Here is a 21538-nt window from a genome sequence, read left to right as displayed (position 1 = left end):
TTTCAGCTTTAGCATTAGTCCTTCCAATGAACACCCAGGACTGATCTCCTTTAGAATGGACTGGTGGGATCTCCTTGCAGACCAAGGGACTCTCAAGAGTCTTCTCCAGCACCACAGTTCAAAAGCATCAATTCTTCGGCAATCAGCTTTCTTCACAGTCCAACTCTCACATCCATACATGACCACGGGAAAAACCATAGCCTTGACTATATGGACCCTGGTTGGCAAAGTAATGTCTCTGCTTTTTAATATGCTATCAAGGTTGGTCATAATTTTCCTTCCAAGGAGTAAGTGTCTTTTAATTTCATGGCTGCATTCAGCATCCGCAGTGATTCTGGAGTACCCCAAAATAAAGTCTGACACTGTTTCCACTGTTTCCCCATCTATTTCCCATGAAGTGATGGGACCAGATGCCATGATCTTAGTTTTCTGAATGTTGAGCTTTAAGCCAACATTTTCACTCTCCTCTTTCACTTTCAAGAGGCTTTTTAGTTCCTCTTCACTTTCTGCCATAAGGGTGTTGTCATCTGCATATCTGAGGTTATTGATATTTCTCCCGGCAATCTTGATTCCAGCTTGTGCCTCTTCCAGCCCAGCGTTCCTCACGATGTACTCTGCATATAAGTTAAATAACAGGGTGACAATATACAACCTTGACGTACTCCTTTTCCTATTTGGAACCAGTGTGTTGTTCCACGTCCAGTTCCAACTGTTGCTTCCTGACCTGCATACAGGTTTCTTAAGAGGCAGGTGAGGTGGTCTGGTATTCCCATCTCTTTCAGAATTTTCCACAGTTTATTGTGTTATATCTTTACTTTTCTCCTTTGCTTTTTGCTTCTCTTCTTTTCACAGCTATTTGTAAGGCCTCCCCAGACAGGCAATTTGCTTTTTGCATTTCTTTTCCATGGGGATGGTCTTGATCCCTGTCTCCTGTACAATGTCATGAACCTCCGTTCATAGTTCATCAGGCACTCTATCTATCAGATCTAGTCCCTTAAATCTATTCCTCACTTCTACTGTATAATCATAAGGGATTTGATTTAGGTCATATCTAATGGTCTAGTAGTTTTCCCTACTTTCTTCAATTTAAGTCTGAATTTGGCAATAAGGAGTTCATGATCTGAGCCACAGTCAGTCCCTGGTCAGGTTTTTGCTAACTGTTTAGAGCTTCTCCATCTCTGGCTGCAAAGTATATAATCAATCTGATTTCGGTGTTGACCATCTGGTGATGTCCATGTGTAGAGTCTTCTCTTGTGTTGTTGAAAGAGGGTGTTTGCTATGACCAGTGCGTTCTCTTGGCAAAACTCTATTAGCCTTTGCCCTGCTTCATTCCGTGCTCCAAGGCCAAATTTGCCTGTTACTCCAGGTGTTTCTTGACTTCCTACTTTTGCATTCCAGTCCCCTATAATGAAAAGGACATCTTTTTTGGGTGTTAGTTCTAAAAGGTCTTGTAGGACTTCATAGAACCGTTCAATTTCAGCTTCTTCCACACTACTGGTTGGGGCATAGGCCTGGATTACTGTAATATTGAATGGTTTGCTTGGAGACGAACAGAGATCGTTGGAGACTGCGTGAAAGTACTGCATTTCCGACTCTTGTTGACCATGGTGGCTACTCCATTTCTTCTAAGGGATTCCTGCCCACAGTAGTAGATATAATGGTCATCTGAGTTAAATTCACCCATTCCAGTCCATTTTAGTTCACTGATTCCTAGAATGTCTATGTTCACTCTTGCCATCTCCTGTTTGAGCACTTCCAATCTGCCTTGATTCATGGACCTAACATTCCAGGTTCCTATGCAATATTGCTCTTTACAGCATCGGACCTTGCTTCTATCACCAGTCACATACACAACTGGGTATTGTTTTTGCTTTGTTTCCATCCCTTCTTTCTTTCTGGAGTTATTTCTCCACTGATCTCCAGGAGCATACTGGGCACCTACTGACCATGGGAGTTCCTTTTTCAGTATCCTATCATTTTGCCTTTTCATACTGTTCATGAGGTTCTCAAGGCAAGAATACAGAAGTGGTTTGCCATTCCCTTCTCCAGTGGACCACATTCTGTCAGATCTCTACATGCTGTGACGGACTGGGCAGAAGCGAGCGGGCTGCGACAGATGGTGCAGAAGCGTGGCGGAGAGGAGCTACCCCTTGCCCAAGGTGAGGGGCGGTGGCCGAGAGGAGCTACCCCACGTCTGAGGTCAGGGGCGGGGCCCAGAGCGTCAGGCTGTATCAGCACAGGAGCGGCCTAGAGGAGTTACCCCATCTCCGAGGTCCCGTGCAGTGGCTGAAAGCGCCAGGCCATGGCAGCACAGGAGCGGCCGAGAGGAGGTACCCTGCGCCCGAGGTCAGGAGCGGTGGCCAGGCTGCGCCGGCACAGTTGCGGCCAAGAACAGCTATCCCTTGCCCGAAGTCAGGAGCGGCGGCCAAAAGCATCAGGCCGCAAAGGCGCAGGAGCAGCCGAAAGGAGTTACTCCATGCCTGAGGTCAGGGGCGGTGGTGGAGTGGAGCTACCCCGTGCCTGAGGTCAGGGGCAGGGACTGAGAGGAGGTACCGCATGTCTGAGGTCAAGGGCGACGGCCAAAAGCGCCAGTCCGCGATGGCACCGGAGTGGCTGAGAGGTGCTACTCTGCGCCCGAGGTCAGGGGCGGCAGCTGAGAGGAGCTACCCCATGTCCGAGGTCCGGGGCGGTGGCTGAGAGGAGCTACCCCATGTCCGAGGTCAGGGGAGGCGGCTGAAAGCGCCAGGCTACAACGGCACAAGAGCAGCCGAGAGGAGCTACCCTGCGACCGAGATCAGGAGTGGCGGCCAAAAGCGTCAGGCCGCGACGGTGCAGGAGCGGCCGAGAGGAGCTACTCCATGCCCAAGGTCAGGGGCGGTGGCGGAGTGGAGCTACCACATGTCCAAGGTCAGGGGCGGCGGCCAAAAGCGCCAGTCCGCAATGGCGCAGGAGTGGCCGCGAGGAGCTACCCCACGCCCGAGGTCAGGGGCGGCAGCCAAAAAGAGCTACCCCATGCCTGATGTCAGGGGTGGTGGCTGAGAGGAGCTACCCTACGCCTGAGGTCAGGGGCAGCGACTGAGAGGAGGGGTATACCACATGTCCAAGGTCAGGGGCGGTGGCCGAGAGGAGCAACCCCAGATCCAAATAGTGTCAGTTGTGAGGGCGCCAGAGGGCCGAGAGGAGCTACTCCACGTTCAAGGTCAGGAGGGGCGGCTGTAAGGAGATACCCCTCATCCAAGGTAAGGAGCAGCTGCTGCACTTTGCTGGAGCAGCTGTGAAGAGATATCCCATGTCCAAGGTAAGAGAAACCCAAGTAAGACGGTAGGTGTTGCAAGAGGGCATCAGGACAGACACACTAAAATCATAGTCAATCTGATCACAGGGACCAGTCCCATTCAGTTCAGTTCAGTTCAGTCGCTCAGTCATGTCCGACTCTTTGCAACCCCATGAATCACAGCACGCCAGGCCTCCCTGTCCATCACCAACTCCCAGAGTTCACTCAAACTCATGTCCACAGAGTCGGTGATGCCATCCACCCATCTCATTCTCTGTCGTCCCCTTCTCCTTCCGCCCCCAATCCTTCCCAGCATCAGAGTCTTTTCCAGTGAGTCAGCTCGTCGCATGAGGTGGCCAAAGTATTGGAGTTTCAGCTTTAGCATCAGTCCTTCCAACGAACACCCAGGATTGATCTCCTTTAGAATGGACTGGTTGGATCTCCTTGCAGTCCAAGGGACTCTCAAGAGTCTTCTCCAGCACCACAGTTCAAAAGCATCAATTCTTCGGTGATCAGCTTTCTTCTCAGTCCAACTCTCACATCCATACATGACCAGTGGAAAAACCATAGCCTTGACTAGACAGACCTTTGTTACTTCACAGCAAATAGTAGGGGAGAAGGTGGGAGCAGTGACAGATTTCCTCTTCTTGGGCTATCTATAATCACTGCAGATGGTGACTTCAGCCATGAAATTAGAAGACAATTGCTTCTTGGCAGGGAAGCTATGGCGAACCTAGACAGTGTGTTATAAAGCAGACATCACTTTTCTGACAAAGGTTGGTAGAGTCAAGACTAAGGTCTTTCTAGTAGTCAGGCACAGATGTGAAAGCTGGACAATAAAGAAGGCAGAGAACTGAAGAACTGATGCTTCTGAACTGTGGTGCTGAAGAAGACTCTCGAGAGTCTCTTGGAAAGCAAGGAGATCAAACCAGTCAATCTTGAAGAAAATCAACCTTGAATACTCTTTGGAAGGACTGATGTTGAAGCTGAAGTACCAGCAGTTTGGTCACCTGACATGAACAGCCAGCTCCCTGGAAAAGACCCTGATGTTGGTAAAGACTGAAGACAGAAGAGGGTGACAGAGGATGAGATTACCAATACAATACAGATGATGGCATTACCAATACAATGCACATGAACTTGGCCAAACTACGGGAGATGGTGAAGGACAGGGAAGCTGGGCATGCTGTAGCCCACAGGTTCACGAAGAGTCATACAAGACTTTGTGACTAAACAACAACAACACCACATATAGTTATATTTCTCAGCCGTAAAAAAGATTAAAAATCTACCATTTGCACAACATGGATGGACTTAGAGAATATTATGCTCAGTGAAATAAGTCAGACAGAGAAAGACAAATATCATATGATATCACTTATATGTGGAATATATAAAAATGATATAAAGGAACTTATTTACAAAACAGAAACATACACACAGACTTTGAAAACAAATTTACAGTTATCAAAGGAGGAAGGGGGAGATAAATTAGGAGTTTGGGATTAACAGATTAGGAATTTGGGTTGCTGCTGAGAAATGAAAGGCATTGGGATTCTTGGCCTCCGAAGGAGAGGAATTTAATCTGGGGCCAGTGACAAGGCTTGATCGCTCAGAGCTTTTGTGTGATAAAGTTTTATTAAAGTATAAAAGAGATTGAGAAAGCTTCTGACATAGGCATCAGAAGGAGGCAGAAAGAGTGCCCCCCTGCTAGCCTTTAGCTGGATGTTATATATCTGTTAGCACACAGTTAATTAGAGAAAGGAAATGTCTCAAAACTCAGAGTGGCACCAGGCCCCTCACCCACAACATGCATTTTGAGATAACACTGGCACAAGGTGAGTCATCCTGGGTCATAAAACGATTGACATGAATCTTGAAGAAAGGCAGGTTTCCAAGTAAATATATAGTTTCAGCATCACCGACTCTGTGGACATGAGTTTGAGTGTACTCCGGGAGTTGGTGATGGACAGGGAGGCCTGGCGTGCTGTGATTCATGGGGTCACGGAGAGTCAGACACGACTGAGCGACTGAACTGAACTGAACTGAACTGAACATAGATTAGGAGAACAATATATGAGTAAAACATACTGGTTTGCTGAGCCATTATCAGTTCTGAGGTTCTGAGTCTTAAGAAAGACAGAGTCTAGGGTAAATACCTAGGTTCAGTAACATACCTTAAGAAAACATTTCCATAAGAATAAAGCATTGGTTAGCTCAAGGTTTGAGAAAAGTTAAGATTAGGTGCAACCAGGTGCCATCATGGCAATTCAAAATTTTAAGAGAACCCTCCTTTTAATTTTGTATAAAGAAGGGAAAATTTCCTCCTGCCGCTTAAGAGAGAGAGAAAAAAAGTCTGACATTTGCAGCCTATTTCCTCCGTTTGTAGACTCCTGGCCTTTCTGCCTGCTACCCTCTCATAGATGCACATTCCGTTCCGTTCCGTCGCTCAGTCGTGTCTGACTCTTTGCGACCCCGTGGACTGTAGCCTACCAGGCTTCTCCGTCCATGGGATTCTCCAGGCAAGAATACTGGAGTGGGTTACCGTTTCCTTCTCCAGGGGATCTTCCCGACCCAGGGATCGAACCCAGGTCTCCCGCATTGGAGGCAGACGCTTTAGCTTCTGAGCCACCAGGGGAGATGCACATTACTACATATAAAGTTGATAATCAACAAGGACCTACTATATATATATATATATATATATATATATAGCACAGGGAACTATGTTGAAATATGTTCAATATCTATAATGGGAAAGAATATATATATATATATATATATATATATATATATATATAACTGAACCAATTTTGCTGTACACCTAAAACTTAGACACATAATAATTCAAGTATACATCAATAAAAAAGCATTCTTCCTGTCTTTAGGTTTGGAAGGGGTTGACTGTAATCTATCTTGGCATGATTTCTTTGGGTTTATACTATTTATAACTCACTCAGCTTCCCTGGTGGCTCAGCTGGTAAAGAATGCGCCTGCAATGTGGGAGACCTGGGTTCGATCCCTGGGTTGGCAAGATCCCCCGGAGAAGGGAAAGGCTACCCACCCCAGTATTCTGGCCTGGAGAATTCCATGGACTGTATCGTCCATGGGGTTGCAAAGAGTCAGGCACGACTGAGCAACTTTCACTTTGGGGGTTTCCTGATAGCTCAGTTGGTAAAGAATCAACCTGCAGTGCAGGAGACCCCAGTTCGATTCCAGGGTTGGGAAGATCCACTGGAGAAGGGATAGGCTACCCCTCCAGTATTCTTGGGCTTCCCCTGTGGCTCAGTAGGTGAAGAATCCGTCTGCAATGCGGGAAACCTGGGTTTGATCCGTGGGTTGGGAAAATCCCCTGGAGATGGGAAATGATACCCACTCTACTATTCTGGCCTAGAGAATTCCACAGACTGTATAGTCCATGCAGTTGCAAAGAGTTGGATATAACTAAGCAACTTTCACTTTCAGCTTCTTGACCCTGTGGGCTTGTTTTTGCCAAATTTGAGAACATTTAAACTATTATTTAAGTAATTCTTTTCTCCTTCTGAGACTCTGATTTATACAAATATTAGATCTTTTATTATAATTATAAAACACTGATCACTCTTCATTTTTCAGTCTATTTTTTGTTATTGAGACTAGATAACTTCATTTTTCTCTAGGTTCAAAATTATTTTCTCTGCTGTCTCCAATCTGCAGTTTAACCCATCCTTTGTGTATTTTATTTGTTATTGTATCTCTTAATACTTTTTTAAAAATATAAGTTATTTATTTTAATTGGAGGCTAATTACTTTACATTTTTGTATTGGTTTTGCCATACATTGACATGAATCTGCCCCGGGTGTACACGTGTTCCCCATCTTGAACCCCCTTCCCTCCTCCCTCCCCATCCCATCCCTCTGGTTCATCCCAGTACACCAGCCCCGAGCATCCTGTATCATGCATCGAACCTGGACTGGCAATTCGTTTCACATATGATAATATACATGTTTCAATGCCAGTCTCCCAAATCATCCCACCCTCGCCCTCTCCCAGAGTCCAAAAGACTTCTAGACATCCATCTGCAGACAAATGGATAAGAAAGCTGTGGTGCATATACACAATGGAGTATTACTCAGCAATTAAAAAGAATACATCTGAATCAGTTTTAATGAGGTGGATGAAACTGGAACCTATTATACAGAGTGAAGTAAGCCAGAAAGAAAAACACCAATACAGTATACTAACGCATATATATGGAATTTAGAAAGATGATAACGATAACTCTGTACACGAGACAGCAAAAGAGACACAGATGTATCTCTTAATTCTTAATTTCCATTTATTCTTCTTTGTATATTAGATCTCTTTGCTATGACTTTCCATTTTTAATTTGCATTAAGAACGTTCAGGGAATTCCCTAGCAGTCCAGTGGTTAGTACTTGATGCTTTCACTGCCAGGGGCCTGGATTCAGTCCCTGGTTGGGGAAATATGATCCCACAAGCCAAGCAGTGTGGCTAAAAAATAAATAAATAGAAAGAAGGAAAACAATGTTCAAAATTGTTTGTCAAAGCATTTCTCTCTCATGGCTGCTCTGAAATCCTTAACAGGTAATTTAATCAGTTGTGTTACAATGATTTCATTTTCTGTTGATAGCACAAATATATTGATTTTCTTTACTCAGTTGGAAATCTTTCTGGTTCTTGGTGTAATGAGGGATTTTCAATTCAAACCTTGATATTTTGGGTATTATTTTAAGAGACTCTGGATCTTATTTAAATTTTGTGTTTTAGCAGGTCTTTCCTGTTAACACTCTGGTGGGTGAAGGAGGATGCTGTCTCTTTACTGGCAAGTGGGAGTAGAAGTCCTAGCTTCCCACCTGGCTATGTCTGTCACCTCCACAGCAGGTGTAGGTGGCATACCTTCTTACAGTATGGCAAAGGTAGAATTCCAAGTTCTTCATTTGGCCTTTGTTGGTTGAGGCAAGAGTAGGTTACAGTTTTTCTATAGTGTTTGGCTGGAGTAGAATGGTTATTATCTAAATGCCTTCTGTATTGCTAGGTTGTTCCTTTGTGTACTTTGGCTAGAGAAAACCAAAACACTTGGTTTTCTTGGTCTGTAGCTGTTGGCATTTCTGGGCTGTGAGCTTGTCCTGTACCCAGCACAGGATATGTAAAACACAGGGAAAACCCAGGGAACTCACTACTGCTTCATTCCTTGGAGCCCAAGGCCCTTAGCCAATCTGTCACCTCTTCACCTTCTAGAGCATCTTGTGCTGCTTCATATAGAATATCCTGAGCTTTTAGTTTTATTTAGCAGGAGGAATAGGTAAAAATACATCTACTCCATCTTCCCATGAGCAGAAATCTAGTTGGTTCTTTTGAATGTACTAATTTGACCATATTACTCTGGAGCTTAAACCATCTCAATGGCTCTAATTATCTACAAGATCAAATCTCAAAACAAAAACCACACTGAGGAGGAGAGACTACATCAGATACATCTCCACATTCCCAAAGTTCAGTATGGATCTTATAAGTAATAGTTACTCTGAATGCTTAACGATTAAAGAATTTGGGCTTAAGTTAATGTATTTCCCATACTATGTATTCTGGTGAATTATGCACTTTCTCAAAGACTGTTCCACAGCCATAAGTATAATGTGCTTGCATAGACATTTTTGTTCTGAGTCAAAACTTTCAGAGAACTGTCAAAGCTAGAACCACATTTACCTTCTACAGGTAGCCGTCGCCGTATGGCCAGGCGTTCCATTTTCCGCTGTGTCTCTGCCAGACTGAAAAGAACCCCATACACATATTGACGAGCTGATCGGAACAGGATGGCAGCTGGAGGAAGTTCCATGTTACACTCATCTTCAATACATACAGGAATCTTAATCTCACCCTAAAAAGAAAATGGTTCAGGACAAAGGAGAAAATGAGTTACCTCAAGGTTTGGAATTGAGCTGAGAAGAACAAGTAATGAACTGTAGCCTAGCTATTAAATTCTCTACTTTTATGTAGAGAAAATTTCAGACTAAAAAGAAGTAGTAAGAGACCAGCTGAGTATTAGACAGCTTAAAAGCTATTCCATTTTAAAAGTCTCTACTGTGATTAACTACAGCTGACTAAATGGGGAAAATTCATCTTAGACATTCTGCTGGGGAATGGATTTGTATGGTAAGGCTAGAGGAGGGAAATAGCTCAGGAGAAGTAGTTCAGTTCAGTTCAGTCACTCAGTCGTGTCTGACTCTTTGTGACTCCATGAATCACACCACGCCAGGCCTCCCTGTCCATCACCAACTCTCGGAATTCACTCAAACTCATGTCCACCGAGTCGGTGATGCCACCTAGCCATCTCATTCTCTGTCGTCCCCTTCTCCTCCTGCCCCCAATCCCTTAGTATCAGAGTCTTTTCCAGTGAGTCAACTCTTCACATGAGGTGGCCAAAGTATTGGAGTTTCAGCGTTAGCATCAGTCCTTCCAATGAACACCTAGGACTGATCTCCTTTAGAATGGACTGGTTGGATCTCCTTGCAATCCAAGGGACTTTCAAGAGTCTTCTCCAACACCACAGTTCAAAATCTTCAATTCTTTGGTGATCAGCTTTCTTCACAGTCCAACTCTCACATCCATACATGACCACTGGAAAAACCATAGCCTTGACTAGATGGACCTTTGTTGGCAAAGTAACGTCTCTGTTTTTTTAATATGCTATCTAGGTTGGTCATAACTTTCCTTCCAAGGAGTAAGCGTCTTTTAATTTCATGGCTGCAATCAACATCTGCAGTGATTTTGGAGCCCCCCCAAAATAAAGTCTGACACTGTTTCCAGTGTTTCCCTATTTATTTCCCATGAAGTGATGGGACTAGATGCCACGATCTTAGTTTTCTGAATGTTGAGCTTTAAGCCAACTTTTTCACTCTCCTCTATCACTTCCATCAAGAGGCTTTCTGGTTTCTCTTCACTGTGAGCCATAAGGGTGGTGTCATCTGCATATCTGAGGTTATTAATATTTCTCCTGGCAATCTTGATTCCAGCTTGTGCTTCTTCCAGCCCAGCATTCCTCATGATGGACTCTGCATATAAGTTAAATAAGCAGGGTGACAATATACAGCCTTGATGTACTCCTTTTCCTATTTGGAAACAGTCTGTTTTTCCATGTCCAGTTCTAACTGTTGCTTCCTGACCTGCATATTGGTTTCTCAAGAGGCAGGTCAGGTGGTCTGGGATTCCCATCTCTTTCAGGATTTTCCACAGTTTGTTGTGATCCACATAGTCAAAGGCTTTGGCATAGTCAATAAAGCAGAAATAGATGTTTTCCTGGAATTCTCTCGCTTTTCCATGACCCAGCGGATGTTGGCAATTTGATCTCTGATTCCTCTGCCTTTTCTAAAACCAGCTCGAATATCTGGAAGTTCACGGTTCATGAGAGGTAAAGACCAAGGGTATAATGCCTCTTCTTAGAGTGTTCATCCCTAGACCAGAGTTTACAAACGTGGTACATTGTATTTTCCAAAATCTCATAATTACCCTTCTCCTCTAGGCCTCATTTCCTGCACAGTCTCATCTTTTACTGGTCTCACCTCACTAGAGACCCTTGAGACATGACGGACCCTAGCACACTTGGTCTCCTTTGATCTCCTTTCAGATAACAAAGGTCAGACTTTTCTCTGGTAACCTACAGTCTAGGAAGTTGAAATACAGTGTTGAGAGCAGGGAGGTAAGTGTCGATGTGTTCTCTCACCTTAGTGAGGACATGGTAGATATACGGGTACATAAGACCCCTTCGATGTCTGTGTTCAGCAACCCGCAAGACTTCTGGAGCTACTGGAGGTAAGGGTGGAATGGTGATGTCCATATGGTTCCTTGTAGACATAGATAGCAGAGATGGGATGTGTGGCTCACCATCACCCAGGCTGGCATTTGAAACTCCAGCATCAATGGGCTCTACCCAAGACCCTCTGTCACTATTTGGATCCTCCCATCCAGGCTGCTGCTGAAGTGTTTCTGTGATCCGACTAAAAGGTTTAAAAAGATAAGTGTGGAAGACAGAAAGGAGGTTAATAAAGATGTTTCAACTCAAGATGTCTATTCTGATTACAAGGAATCTTACAAAACCTCTAGAAGCCAGGACACTGGGTTAGCACTGGATCTGATACCATTCCTCTCAGTGGCCATCACTATCCTCCTAGCTTCTTTCTTCAGATAACAACCAAAGCAATCAAAAGTCATGGGCTCCATTCTGAGTCCTTTATACCTTATAAAAGTCATGTTTAAAGTCTGCTTATGTTCTAAGGAAATAACTACAATTAAAACCTCAAAGTAGCTCTATCTTCCAGGAATAATCTGCTTGGAGGAATAATCTAAGAAAAATGAGATTATACAAAATCCCACTGTTTTGATTCTCAGAACCTTTTTTAGTTACACTTTAGTTAACCCTTTTTAGTTACCAAGCAATATAACTGCATACTCAACTCTTTTAATATTTCAACTCTATAAAACCTTTCAATTTTTTTAATGTTCAATCTACTCCTCTTCACAAACTGAGAGATGACAGACATGATACATAGCACACCCCTACCAGGGCTTCTCTAGCCAGCTGCTATGCTGTCTTCTACCTCAGTGGCCTGGGTATCTGAAAATTACTACCTGTAGAGGGTCCAAGTGATCATGAAGTGACAAAACATAGAGTTTTCCTACTTCACTTAAGTGCAAAGAGTCACAGAAAAAAGCCAGGAACGTACACTTTCCCATATTCCCTACCTAGGTTAAAAGTAAAAGAATATAGATACTTCAGAAATCTATTCCCTGGGGTGCCTGTATAGCTACTTACTCAGAGCTGGCTCCTTCTGGCTCATCACCATCAGAAGAAGAGGAGTGGGAAGAGTCTGGTCCCAAAGGAGTTGAGGCTTTGGAAGTCAGGTAATTGGGAAACTGGGATGCAGAGGAATCATAAGAGATAGCCCAATTGGCAAAGGGGCTGTCCTGCAGCATGGAATCCTCAGAAAAAGCATGGGATTCCCCCAAAGCATGGGGGGAGAAGAGAAGAGAGGAGTTGGGTCCCACTGGGAATGGTGGTGGATATTTCATTTTCTGGGGCACATGGTGAGAAAACTAAAGGACGAAACAGACACAAAAGGAATTTATTTAACATTTTACCAGGCTCCAAGATGGTTCCCCCAAAGGTTGTGACACTGTGGATGAGGCCAGTAGCTGGAATTGTTGGGATACAAAGAACATACTGAGAATAAAGAGAAATAATTCTAACAGTGATGTGTGGACAGAATCCTTCAAAGGCAGGACAATGGACCAATCTATGTCTCCTAGAGTCATTCTTTCAATATTAGCTAATCTACATTTACAGTGACCTAGTGGTTGCTGATTTGAATATTTTCTATAGAGTCTGCCAGCCTCAAGTTGAGAACGTGACATAGGTATATACAACCTTGACATTCTGATAATATTGAATCACCCGAACTCCTTAACTCAGATTATAAAAATTGGCAAACAATCCTAGTCTAATGCTATCAAATGGTCTCAAGCTTCTTAAAAGATACTTACCATCGGCTTCCCAGCAGAGATAGTGCCCACTTGATTTCGTGGAATGGGAGGATTTCCAAGGCGATTATTTCGAAAACCTGAAGCAAAGAGAAAGCGCTATCTCCTTTAGTCAATCTTAATAATTCTACCCTAATACATTCTGGTAACCTCATATCACCTGAGAAATTATTATGAATATATGAGTTACAATTTACTGAACAGCTACTACGAGCTACACTAAGAACCTTACATAAATTATTTCTTCTGATAACAACTCTATTAAGGAGGTGTCATGAGCCACATTTCATGTAAATATGACTTGCAAAGATCACACAGTGAGTACATAACAGAGGTAGAATTCAAATTCAGGCCTGACCCCACAGATGGGGCAATTTTACGTATACCAGGCCACAACAGAGATTAGCACCAGAAGAAGCCCAAGCTAAGGAAATGGCATTGGATCCCATCTATAAATTCTAGAAATGAGGGCCCTGTTTCATGTCACCTCTCTTATTACATGGAAATCAAAAGGAAGTAAAAAAAGTCTATCAAATAGGAATAACTTCTAGGAGGGCGCAATACAAGTAAGTGATTCCACTCTGTCCCAGGAGTTCTGAGAGACTCAGTTTCTTCTACATAAAGAGCAGCCTGGGGTCAGATGGAAGCCTTACCTAGAAAGGAGGGCCCCACGGGCAGCGAAGAGAGTTTGGTTGTGACTGAATAGTACTCAACCGCTTTCTTGAATCGTTCTATTTTATCTTCTGTCCTGGACTGGATATAGGAATATCAGATGTTCAGAAGGAGAAATAACACGATTGTGCCTTTTTCATGCAATTTATAATTTGAGATTCAAAACAATGGCAGAAATCAAATGTTTAAAGAAACCCAAGAGAGCAATTTTTTTATGCTGCAGAAAAGATTGGGTCCAGGGAGAGAGTATTATAGAACATTAAAGCTCAAATACTTAAAAAAATTGTTTAAAAAGTTTACGTACATTTTGTGCTGTTCTAAAATGCTCACATGATCATTAGAGAAAATACATAAAGATAGAAGAAGACTACACCCAAAGACATTTTGATGTGTTTCCTTCCACTGATTTTTAAAATTCATTTTTTGGGGATTGAAGTAGAGCTAGTCTATTTTAAAACATTTCTGTAATAGCTTATGGAAAAACTCAAAACAAACTTTTTGGCCAACCCAACATTTATTTTTTTCTATAGTGGATACCATACTCTGTAAAATTTCATGTCTTGCTTTTATTATAGTACAAGATAATTTTGAATGGCTGAATATTTTATCATTGTAAGTGTATCATAAATTATTTAACTACTTCTCTAATACCCAACATCTCAGTTATTTCTCACATTTGGCTATTATAAGTTACACAACAGAGAACATATATGTACATATAAGTTTTTCTGGATTTCAAATTATGTCCTTAGGAAAATGTCCTCAAAGAGGAATTACTGGTTCAAAAGGTATGAACATTACAACCAAAACCACTTAAACATACAGAAAATCCATACTGTGAAATCACTATATATCCTCCAGAATGGTTAAAATTTAAGATTATAAATATCTAGCACTGGCAAGGATATGGAGTGACTGGAAGTCAATTCACTGCTTGTAGGAATATATATTGGTAGAGCTGAGATAACAGTTTGGGAGTTTCCTATTATGCTAAACATATATTTGCCATATGGCACAGCAATCCTACTCTTAAGTGTTCATCCAGGAAAAATAAGTACATATGTCCACCAAAAATATAAACAAGAATACTAACAACAGCTTTATTTAATAGCACCAAACTAGAAATAATTCTATCAACAGAAGAATGGATAAATTATGATATATACATGATAAAAAAATCTGTACAGTAATAAAGAACAAAAGACTGATACATGCAACAATATGGACTAATCTCAGACGTAATGAGTGAAAGGAGAAACAGACAAAAGAGTACATATGCACAACTGCACTCATCTCACACACTAGTAAAGTAATGCTCAAAAGTCTCCAAGCCAGGCTTCAACAGTACGTGAACCATGAACTTCTAGATGTTCAAGCTGGATTTAGAAAAGGCAGAGGAATCAGAGATCAAATTGCCAACATCTGTTGGATCACTGAAAAAGCAAAAGAGTTCCAGAAAAATATCAGCTTCTGCTTTATTGACTATGCCAAAGCCTTTGATTGTGTGGACCACATCAAACTGTGGAAAATTCTGAAAGAGATGGGAATACCAGACCACCTGACCTGCCTCTTGAGAAATCTGTATGCAGGTCAGGAAGCAACAGTTAGAACTGGACATGGAACAACAGATTGGTTCCAAATAGGGAAAGGAGTATGTCAAGGCTGTATATTGTCACCCTGCTTATTTAACTTAAATGCAGAGTACATCATGAGAAACGCTGGGCTGGAAGAAGCACAAGCTGGAATCAAGATTGCTGGGAGAAATATCAATAATCTCAGATATGCAGATGACAACACGCTTATGGCAGAAAGCGAAGAAGAACTAAAGAGCCTCTTGATGAAAGTGAAAGAGGAGAGTGAAAATGTTGGCTTAAAGCTCAACATTCAGAAAACTAAGATCATGGCATCTGGTCCCATTATCTCATGGCAAATAGATGGGGAAACAATGGAAACAGTGACAGACTTTATTTTCTTGGGCTCCAAAATCACCGCAGATGGTGACTACAGCCATGACATTAAAGGACGCTTACTCCTTGGAAGAAAAGTTATGACCAACCTAGACAGCATATTATAAAGCAGAGACATTACTTTGCCAACAAAAGTCCGTCTACTCAAAGCTATGGTTTTTCCAGTTGTCATGCATGGATGTGAGAGTTGGACTATAAAGAAAGCTGAGCACCGAAGAATTGATGCTTTTTAACTGTGGTGTTGATGAAGACTCTTGAGAGCCCCTTGGACTGCAAGGAGATCCAACTAGTCCATCCTAAAGGAGATCAGCCCTGAGTGTTCATTGGAAGGACTGATGTTGAATCTGAAACTTCAGTACTTTGGCCACCTGATGGGAAGAGCTGATTCATTTGAAAAGACCCTGATGATGGGAAAGATTGAAGGCAGAAGGAGAAGGGGACGACAGAGGATGAGATTGTTGAATGGCATCACCGACTCAATGGACATGAGTTTGAGTAAACTTCTGGAGTTGGCAATGGACAGGGAGGCCTGGCGTGCTGTAGTCCGGGGGGTCGCAAAGAGTCGGAAATGACTGAGCGACTGAATTGACTGAACTGAAAGTCCAAGTAGAAGTGAAACTTGGGCTTCCCAGGTGGTACTAGTGGTAAAGAACCTGCCTGCCAATGCAGGAAACAAGAGACCTGGGTTCCATCCCTGGGTCGGGAAGATCTCCTGAAGGAGGGCATGGCAATCCACTCTAGTATTCTTGCCTGGAGAATCTAATAGACAGAGGAGCCTGGCAGGCTACAGTCCACAGGGTCACACAGAGTCAGACACTACTGAAGTGACTTAGCACACACGCACAGAAGTGAAACTTACTTATAGCAATAGAAAATACCACTTATCTATGTGGGGTTGGGGATGATTGAGAAGGGGGTTTTCCAATGTAAATTTTAAATCCTCCTGAATATAATTTATGACCTTTATAATATTTCATCAAATAGAATGTAAGATATTAAAGTCATTTCTAATTATAAATAATGTTTTAATAAGCTTATTTTTACATGTTTCTTGGGTCATTTCATAGGAGATATTTTTAGAAGTGGAATTACTAGGTCAAAGGATATGGTCATTTTCATAGACTCTTGACACATGATATAAACCTCTTTCAAAAGCAGATGCCTCAAGTTATACTCTCATCATCAGTGCATGTGTGCTAAGTAACTTCAGTTGTGTCTGACTCTCTGGGACCCCATGAACTGTAGCCCACCAGGCTTCTCTATCCATGAGATTCTCCAGCAAGAATACTGGAATGGGTTGCCCTCCTCTCATCAATGCATGCTGCTGCTGCTGCTGAGTCACTTCAGTCATGTCCGACTCTGTGTGACCCAATAGACAGAAGCCCACCAGGCTCCCCCGTCCCTGGGATTCTCCAGGCAAGAACACTGGAGTCAGTTGCCATTTGAGTATGCAATTTACCACACAGCTCCAGTGTTGAATATTTTCTACAAAAAATATCTCCTAACTGTTAACACTTTATTTTTTGTAGGAAAAATAAAAGATATAATAAAAAAGAAAAAAAATTAAGCAATTATAATCTTATCTCTTAGAGTTTATAACTGTTAATACTCTAGGATCTACAAAGCATTCCAGATCTCTTTTATTTGCATGCATGCAGGCACACAAATGGCCTTCCTTGGTGGCTCAATTGGTAAAGAATCTGTCTGCAATGCAGGAGACCAGGGTTTGATCCCTGGGTCGGGAAGATTCCCTGGAGAAGGAAATGGCAACCCACTCCAGTATTCTTTCCTGGAGAATCCCATGGACAGAGAAGCCTGGTGGGTTACAGTCCATGGGGTAGCAAAGAGTTGGACATGACTAAGTGACTAAACCACCAGGCACACAAATATAGATATTAAGATGTCCAGGTCATCTAGCGTCACTTTAGATACACAAGCCATACACAGAACCTTCCTTAATATCTCTACCTCTGTACCCTCATTCCTTCCCCAAAGTGAACAATGTAACCAGTTTGCTATGTGTCCTGTCATAACTTTTGCTGTTTATACACACACACACACACACACACACGTACATAAGTACAGTTTTCTTTCCCATAAGTGGAATTGTATATTGTTTTTCAAATAGCCTTTTGCACTTAACAATATGTCTTATAAACTATTATGTGTCAGTGAGAATACATCTATGACCCAATAACCTGAAATACTGAATTACATGTACTTCCCTCACTGTCCCACTCTGCTCTGTGCCCCGAAAGCTAAACATTTACTTTTCCTTCAAGAGGTACCACTTCTATGAAATCTTTCATTCTATGAAAACTTTATTGTTTTTTCCTTTGTTGTACTTATTTATTTGCTTCAATCTTCCCCATTAACCTCAAGTTCTGTAAGGACAAAGAATGGTTTATTCATACTTATATTCTGCTAACATGGGACTTATCTATAGAAGTTAACTCAGTATTTTACATATGATCATATTTAATTAAGCCCTACCCTTTTCTTTTTGTTTTACATATTTATTTTTTAATTATTAATTTTTTTTGGCTGCACTGGTCTTCATTGCTGCACAGACATTCTCTAGTTGTGGAGCGCAAGTTTCTCATTGTGGTGACTAATCTTGTTGCAGAGCACAGGCTCTAGGGTGCAAGGGCTTCAGTAGTTGTGGCACATGGGCTTAGCTGCCCTGTGCTATGTGGAATCTTCCTGGACCAGGGATTGAACCCATGTCCCTTGCATAAGCAGGTGGATTCTTAATCACTGGATCACCATGGAAGCCCCTAACCTTTTCATTAATAGATCCACAGAGGCCACAAGTAGCAGAGTAGAAATTCATAATTTGATGCTGTTACCTAGCAGATTTTGTATGTTTGTTTAAAAGAGTTCTGATAATTCTATAACTGTTTAAAATATTTGTGAAAATTATATAGCAACAATGAATAATGGTTTAAGACATAATGTTAAGTGGAAAAAGCAAGTTAAAGATGACTACACTGAGCTGACTACCACATCAAACATATAAAGAGGACTAGGAAATACTGTAAAACATTTAGGATGGAATTAGAAGCAAAGTCACTATTAAACAATTTTGTTTTGTTTAGTCAAAGGGGGAATTTTGTTATTAAGCTAAAAAGGCAAGCAAATGCTATAACATTAAAAATATTCAACACTCAACTGAGCATGTACAAAATTTTTCCTCAGTCTACAAACAATGGAATATTGTTGTTGAGTCTCTAAGTCATGTCTGAGTATGCAATCCAATGGACTGCAGCATGCCAGTTTCCTCTGTCCTCTACTATCGCCGGGAGTTTGCTCAGATTCATGTCCACTGAGTTGCTGATGCTATCTAACCATCTCATCTTCTGCCACCTCCATCTCCTTTTGCCTTCAATCTTTCCCAGCATCAGGGTCTTTTCCAGTGAGTTGTCTCTTTGCATCAGGTTTCAGCAACACTCCTTCCAATGAATAATCAGGGTTGATTTCCTTTCGGGTTGACAAGTTTTATCTCCTTGAAGTCCAAGGGACTCTCAAGAGTATTCTCCACCACCACAGTTCAAAAGCATCAATTCTTTGGGACTCAGCTTTATTTGTGGTCCAACTCTCACATCCGTATATGACTACTGGAAACAGAGCTTTGACTATCAGACCTTTGTCTACAAAGTGATGTCTCTGCTTTTTAATTTGCTGTCTAGGTTGATCATAGCTTTCCTTCCAAGGAGCAAGCGTCTTTTAATTTCATGGCTGCAATCACTGCCCATAGTGATTTTGGAGCCCAAGAAAATAAAATCTGTCACTGCTTCCACTTTTTCCCCTTATATTTGCCATGAAGTGATGGGACCAGATACCATGATCTTAGTTCTTTAATATTGAGTCTCAAGCCAGTTTTTTCACTCTCTTCTTTCACCCTCATCAAGAGGTTCTTCAGTTCCTCTTCACTTTCTGCCACTGGAGTGGTATCATCTGCATATCTGAGGTTATTGATATTTCTCCCAGCAATCTTGGTTCCAGCTTGTGATTCATCCGGCCCACATTTTGCATGATGTACTCTGCATATAATTAAATAAGCAGGGTGACAATATATAGCCTTGTTGTACTCCTTTCTCAATTTTGAACCAGTCAGTTGTTCCATGTCTGTTTCGAACTGTTGCTTCTTGCTTTCTTAGTCACTCAGTCAGGTCCAACTCTTTGCTACCCTTTGAACTGACTGTAGCCAGGCTCCTCTGTCCATGAGATTTTTCAGGCAAGAATACTGGAGTGGGTTGCATTTCCTCCTCCAGGGGATATTCCCAACCCAGGGATCAAACCTACATCGCCTGCATCTCTTGCAGGCAGATTCTTTACTGGCTCAGCCACCGGGGAAGCCCCAAGTATACTGGAGATGGGTGCCATTTCCTCCTCCAGGGGATCTTCCCTACCCAGATATTGAACCCGTGTCTCTTACCTGCATACAAATTTCTCAGGGGACAGGTAAGGTCATCTGGTACTCTCATCTCTTTAACAACTTTCCAGTTTGTTGTGATCTACGTAGTCAAAGGCTTCAGCATAGTCAGTGAAGTGAAAGTAGATTTTTTTTTTCTGGAACTCCTTTGCTCTCTCCATGATCCAATGAATGTTGGCAATTTGATCTCTGGTTCCTCTCCCTCTTCGAAACCCAGCTTATACATGTGGAAGTTATTGGTTCCTGTACTGCTGAAGCCTAGCTTGAAGGATTTTGAGTATTACCTTGATAGCATGTGAAATGAGTATGACTGTATGGTAGTTTGAACACTCTTTGGCATTGTCTTTCTTTGGGATTGGAATGAAACTGACATTTCCAGTCCTATGGGCACAGCTGAGTTTTCCAAATTTGCTGGCACATTGAGTGCAGCACTTTTAATAGCGTCATCTTTTAGGATTTTAAATAGCTCAGCTGGAATTTCGTCGCCTCCATTAGCTTTGTTCACAATAATGCTTCCTAAAGCCCACTTGACTTCATACTCCAGGATGTCTGGTTCTAGGTGAGTGACAACACCACCGTGATTATCCAGGTCATTAAGACCTTTTTGTATAGGTGTTTTGTGTATTCTTTCCACCTCTTCTTAATCTGTTAAGTCCTTGCCGTTTCTGTCCATTATCATGGCCATCCTTGCATGAAATATTCCCTCAATATCTTCAATTTTCTTGAAGAGATCTCTAGTCTTTCCTATTTTATTGTTTTCCTCTATTTCTTTGCATTGTTCATTTAAGAAGGCCTTCTTATCTCTCCCTGCTATTCTCTGGTACTCTGCATTCAGATGGGTATATCTTTCCCTTTCTCCCTTGCCTATCACAGCACTTCTTTCCTCAGCTATTTGTAAAGCCTCCTCAGACAACCACCTTGCCTTCTTGCATTTTTCTTTGAGATGCTTTTGGTCACTGCGTCCTGTAAAACATTATGAACCTCCATCCATAGTTCTTCAGGCACTCTGTCTACCAGATTTAATCCCTTGAATCTATTCATCACCTCCACTGTATAATCATAAGGGATTTGATTTAGGTCATACCTGAATGGGCCTAGTGGTTTTCCCTACTCTCTTGAATTTAAGTCTGAATTTTGCAATAATGAGCTCATGATCTGAGCCACAGTCATCTCCAGGTCTTGTTTTTGCTGACTGTATAGACTTTCTCCATCTTTCGCTGCAAAGAACATAATCAGTCTGATTTTGGTTTTGACCACCTGGTGATGTCCAGATGCAGAGTTGTCTCTTAGGTTGTGGGAAAAGGGTGTTTGCTATGACCATCATCTTCTGGTGTCATATCTTTTTGCCTTTTCATACTGTTCATGGAGTTCTCCAAGCACGAATACTGGAGTGGGTTGACATTTCTTAATCCAGTGGACCGTGTCAATCTTGGGTGGCCGTGCACAGCAAGGCTCACAGCTTCACTGAGTTACACAAGCCCCTTTGCCATTACAAAGCTGTGATTCATGAAAGGGACAACAGAATATTATTCAGTGTTAAAAAGGAAGGATATTCTGATACATGCTACAACATGGAAAAATCTTAAGTACATTATGCTAAGTGAAATAAGCCCATTGCAAATTCAAATGCATATGCAAGCATGCTCAGTCAT

The 21538-nt window shown here is 42.1% G+C and overlaps 1 protein-coding gene across 3 annotated transcripts in view; it reads right to left on the bottom strand.

The window, feature by feature from the left end:
* Positions 1–21538, bottom strand: part of FAM120C (family with sequence similarity 120 member C) — a 146125-nt gene that overhangs the window by 54400 nt on the left and 70187 nt on the right. For all 3 annotated transcript variants that reach the window (XM_055393947.2, XM_088834140.1, XM_055393948.2), the window contains exons 5-9: positions 13466–13565; positions 12816–12892; positions 12088–12368; positions 10999–11272; positions 8985–9156 (exon numbers count right to left, since the gene is read on the bottom strand). In XM_055393947.2, coding sequence (XP_055249922.2) covers positions 8985–9156; positions 10999–11272; positions 12088–12368; positions 12816–12892; positions 13466–13565 — 904 coding nt within the window. The remainder of the gene's footprint in view (positions 1–8984; positions 9157–10998; positions 11273–12087; positions 12369–12815; positions 12893–13465; positions 13566–21538) is intronic.

Source organism: Moschus berezovskii, chromosome X (assembly GCF_049115385.1).
Source record: "Moschus berezovskii isolate FMDL1 chromosome X, NW_MosBer_1.0, whole genome shotgun sequence".
Lineage (NCBI taxonomy): Eukaryota > Metazoa > Chordata > Mammalia > Artiodactyla > Moschidae > Moschus > Moschus berezovskii.
Note: the sequence above shows the minus strand (reverse complement) of the source record. Positions and strands in the feature narration are given on the sequence as shown.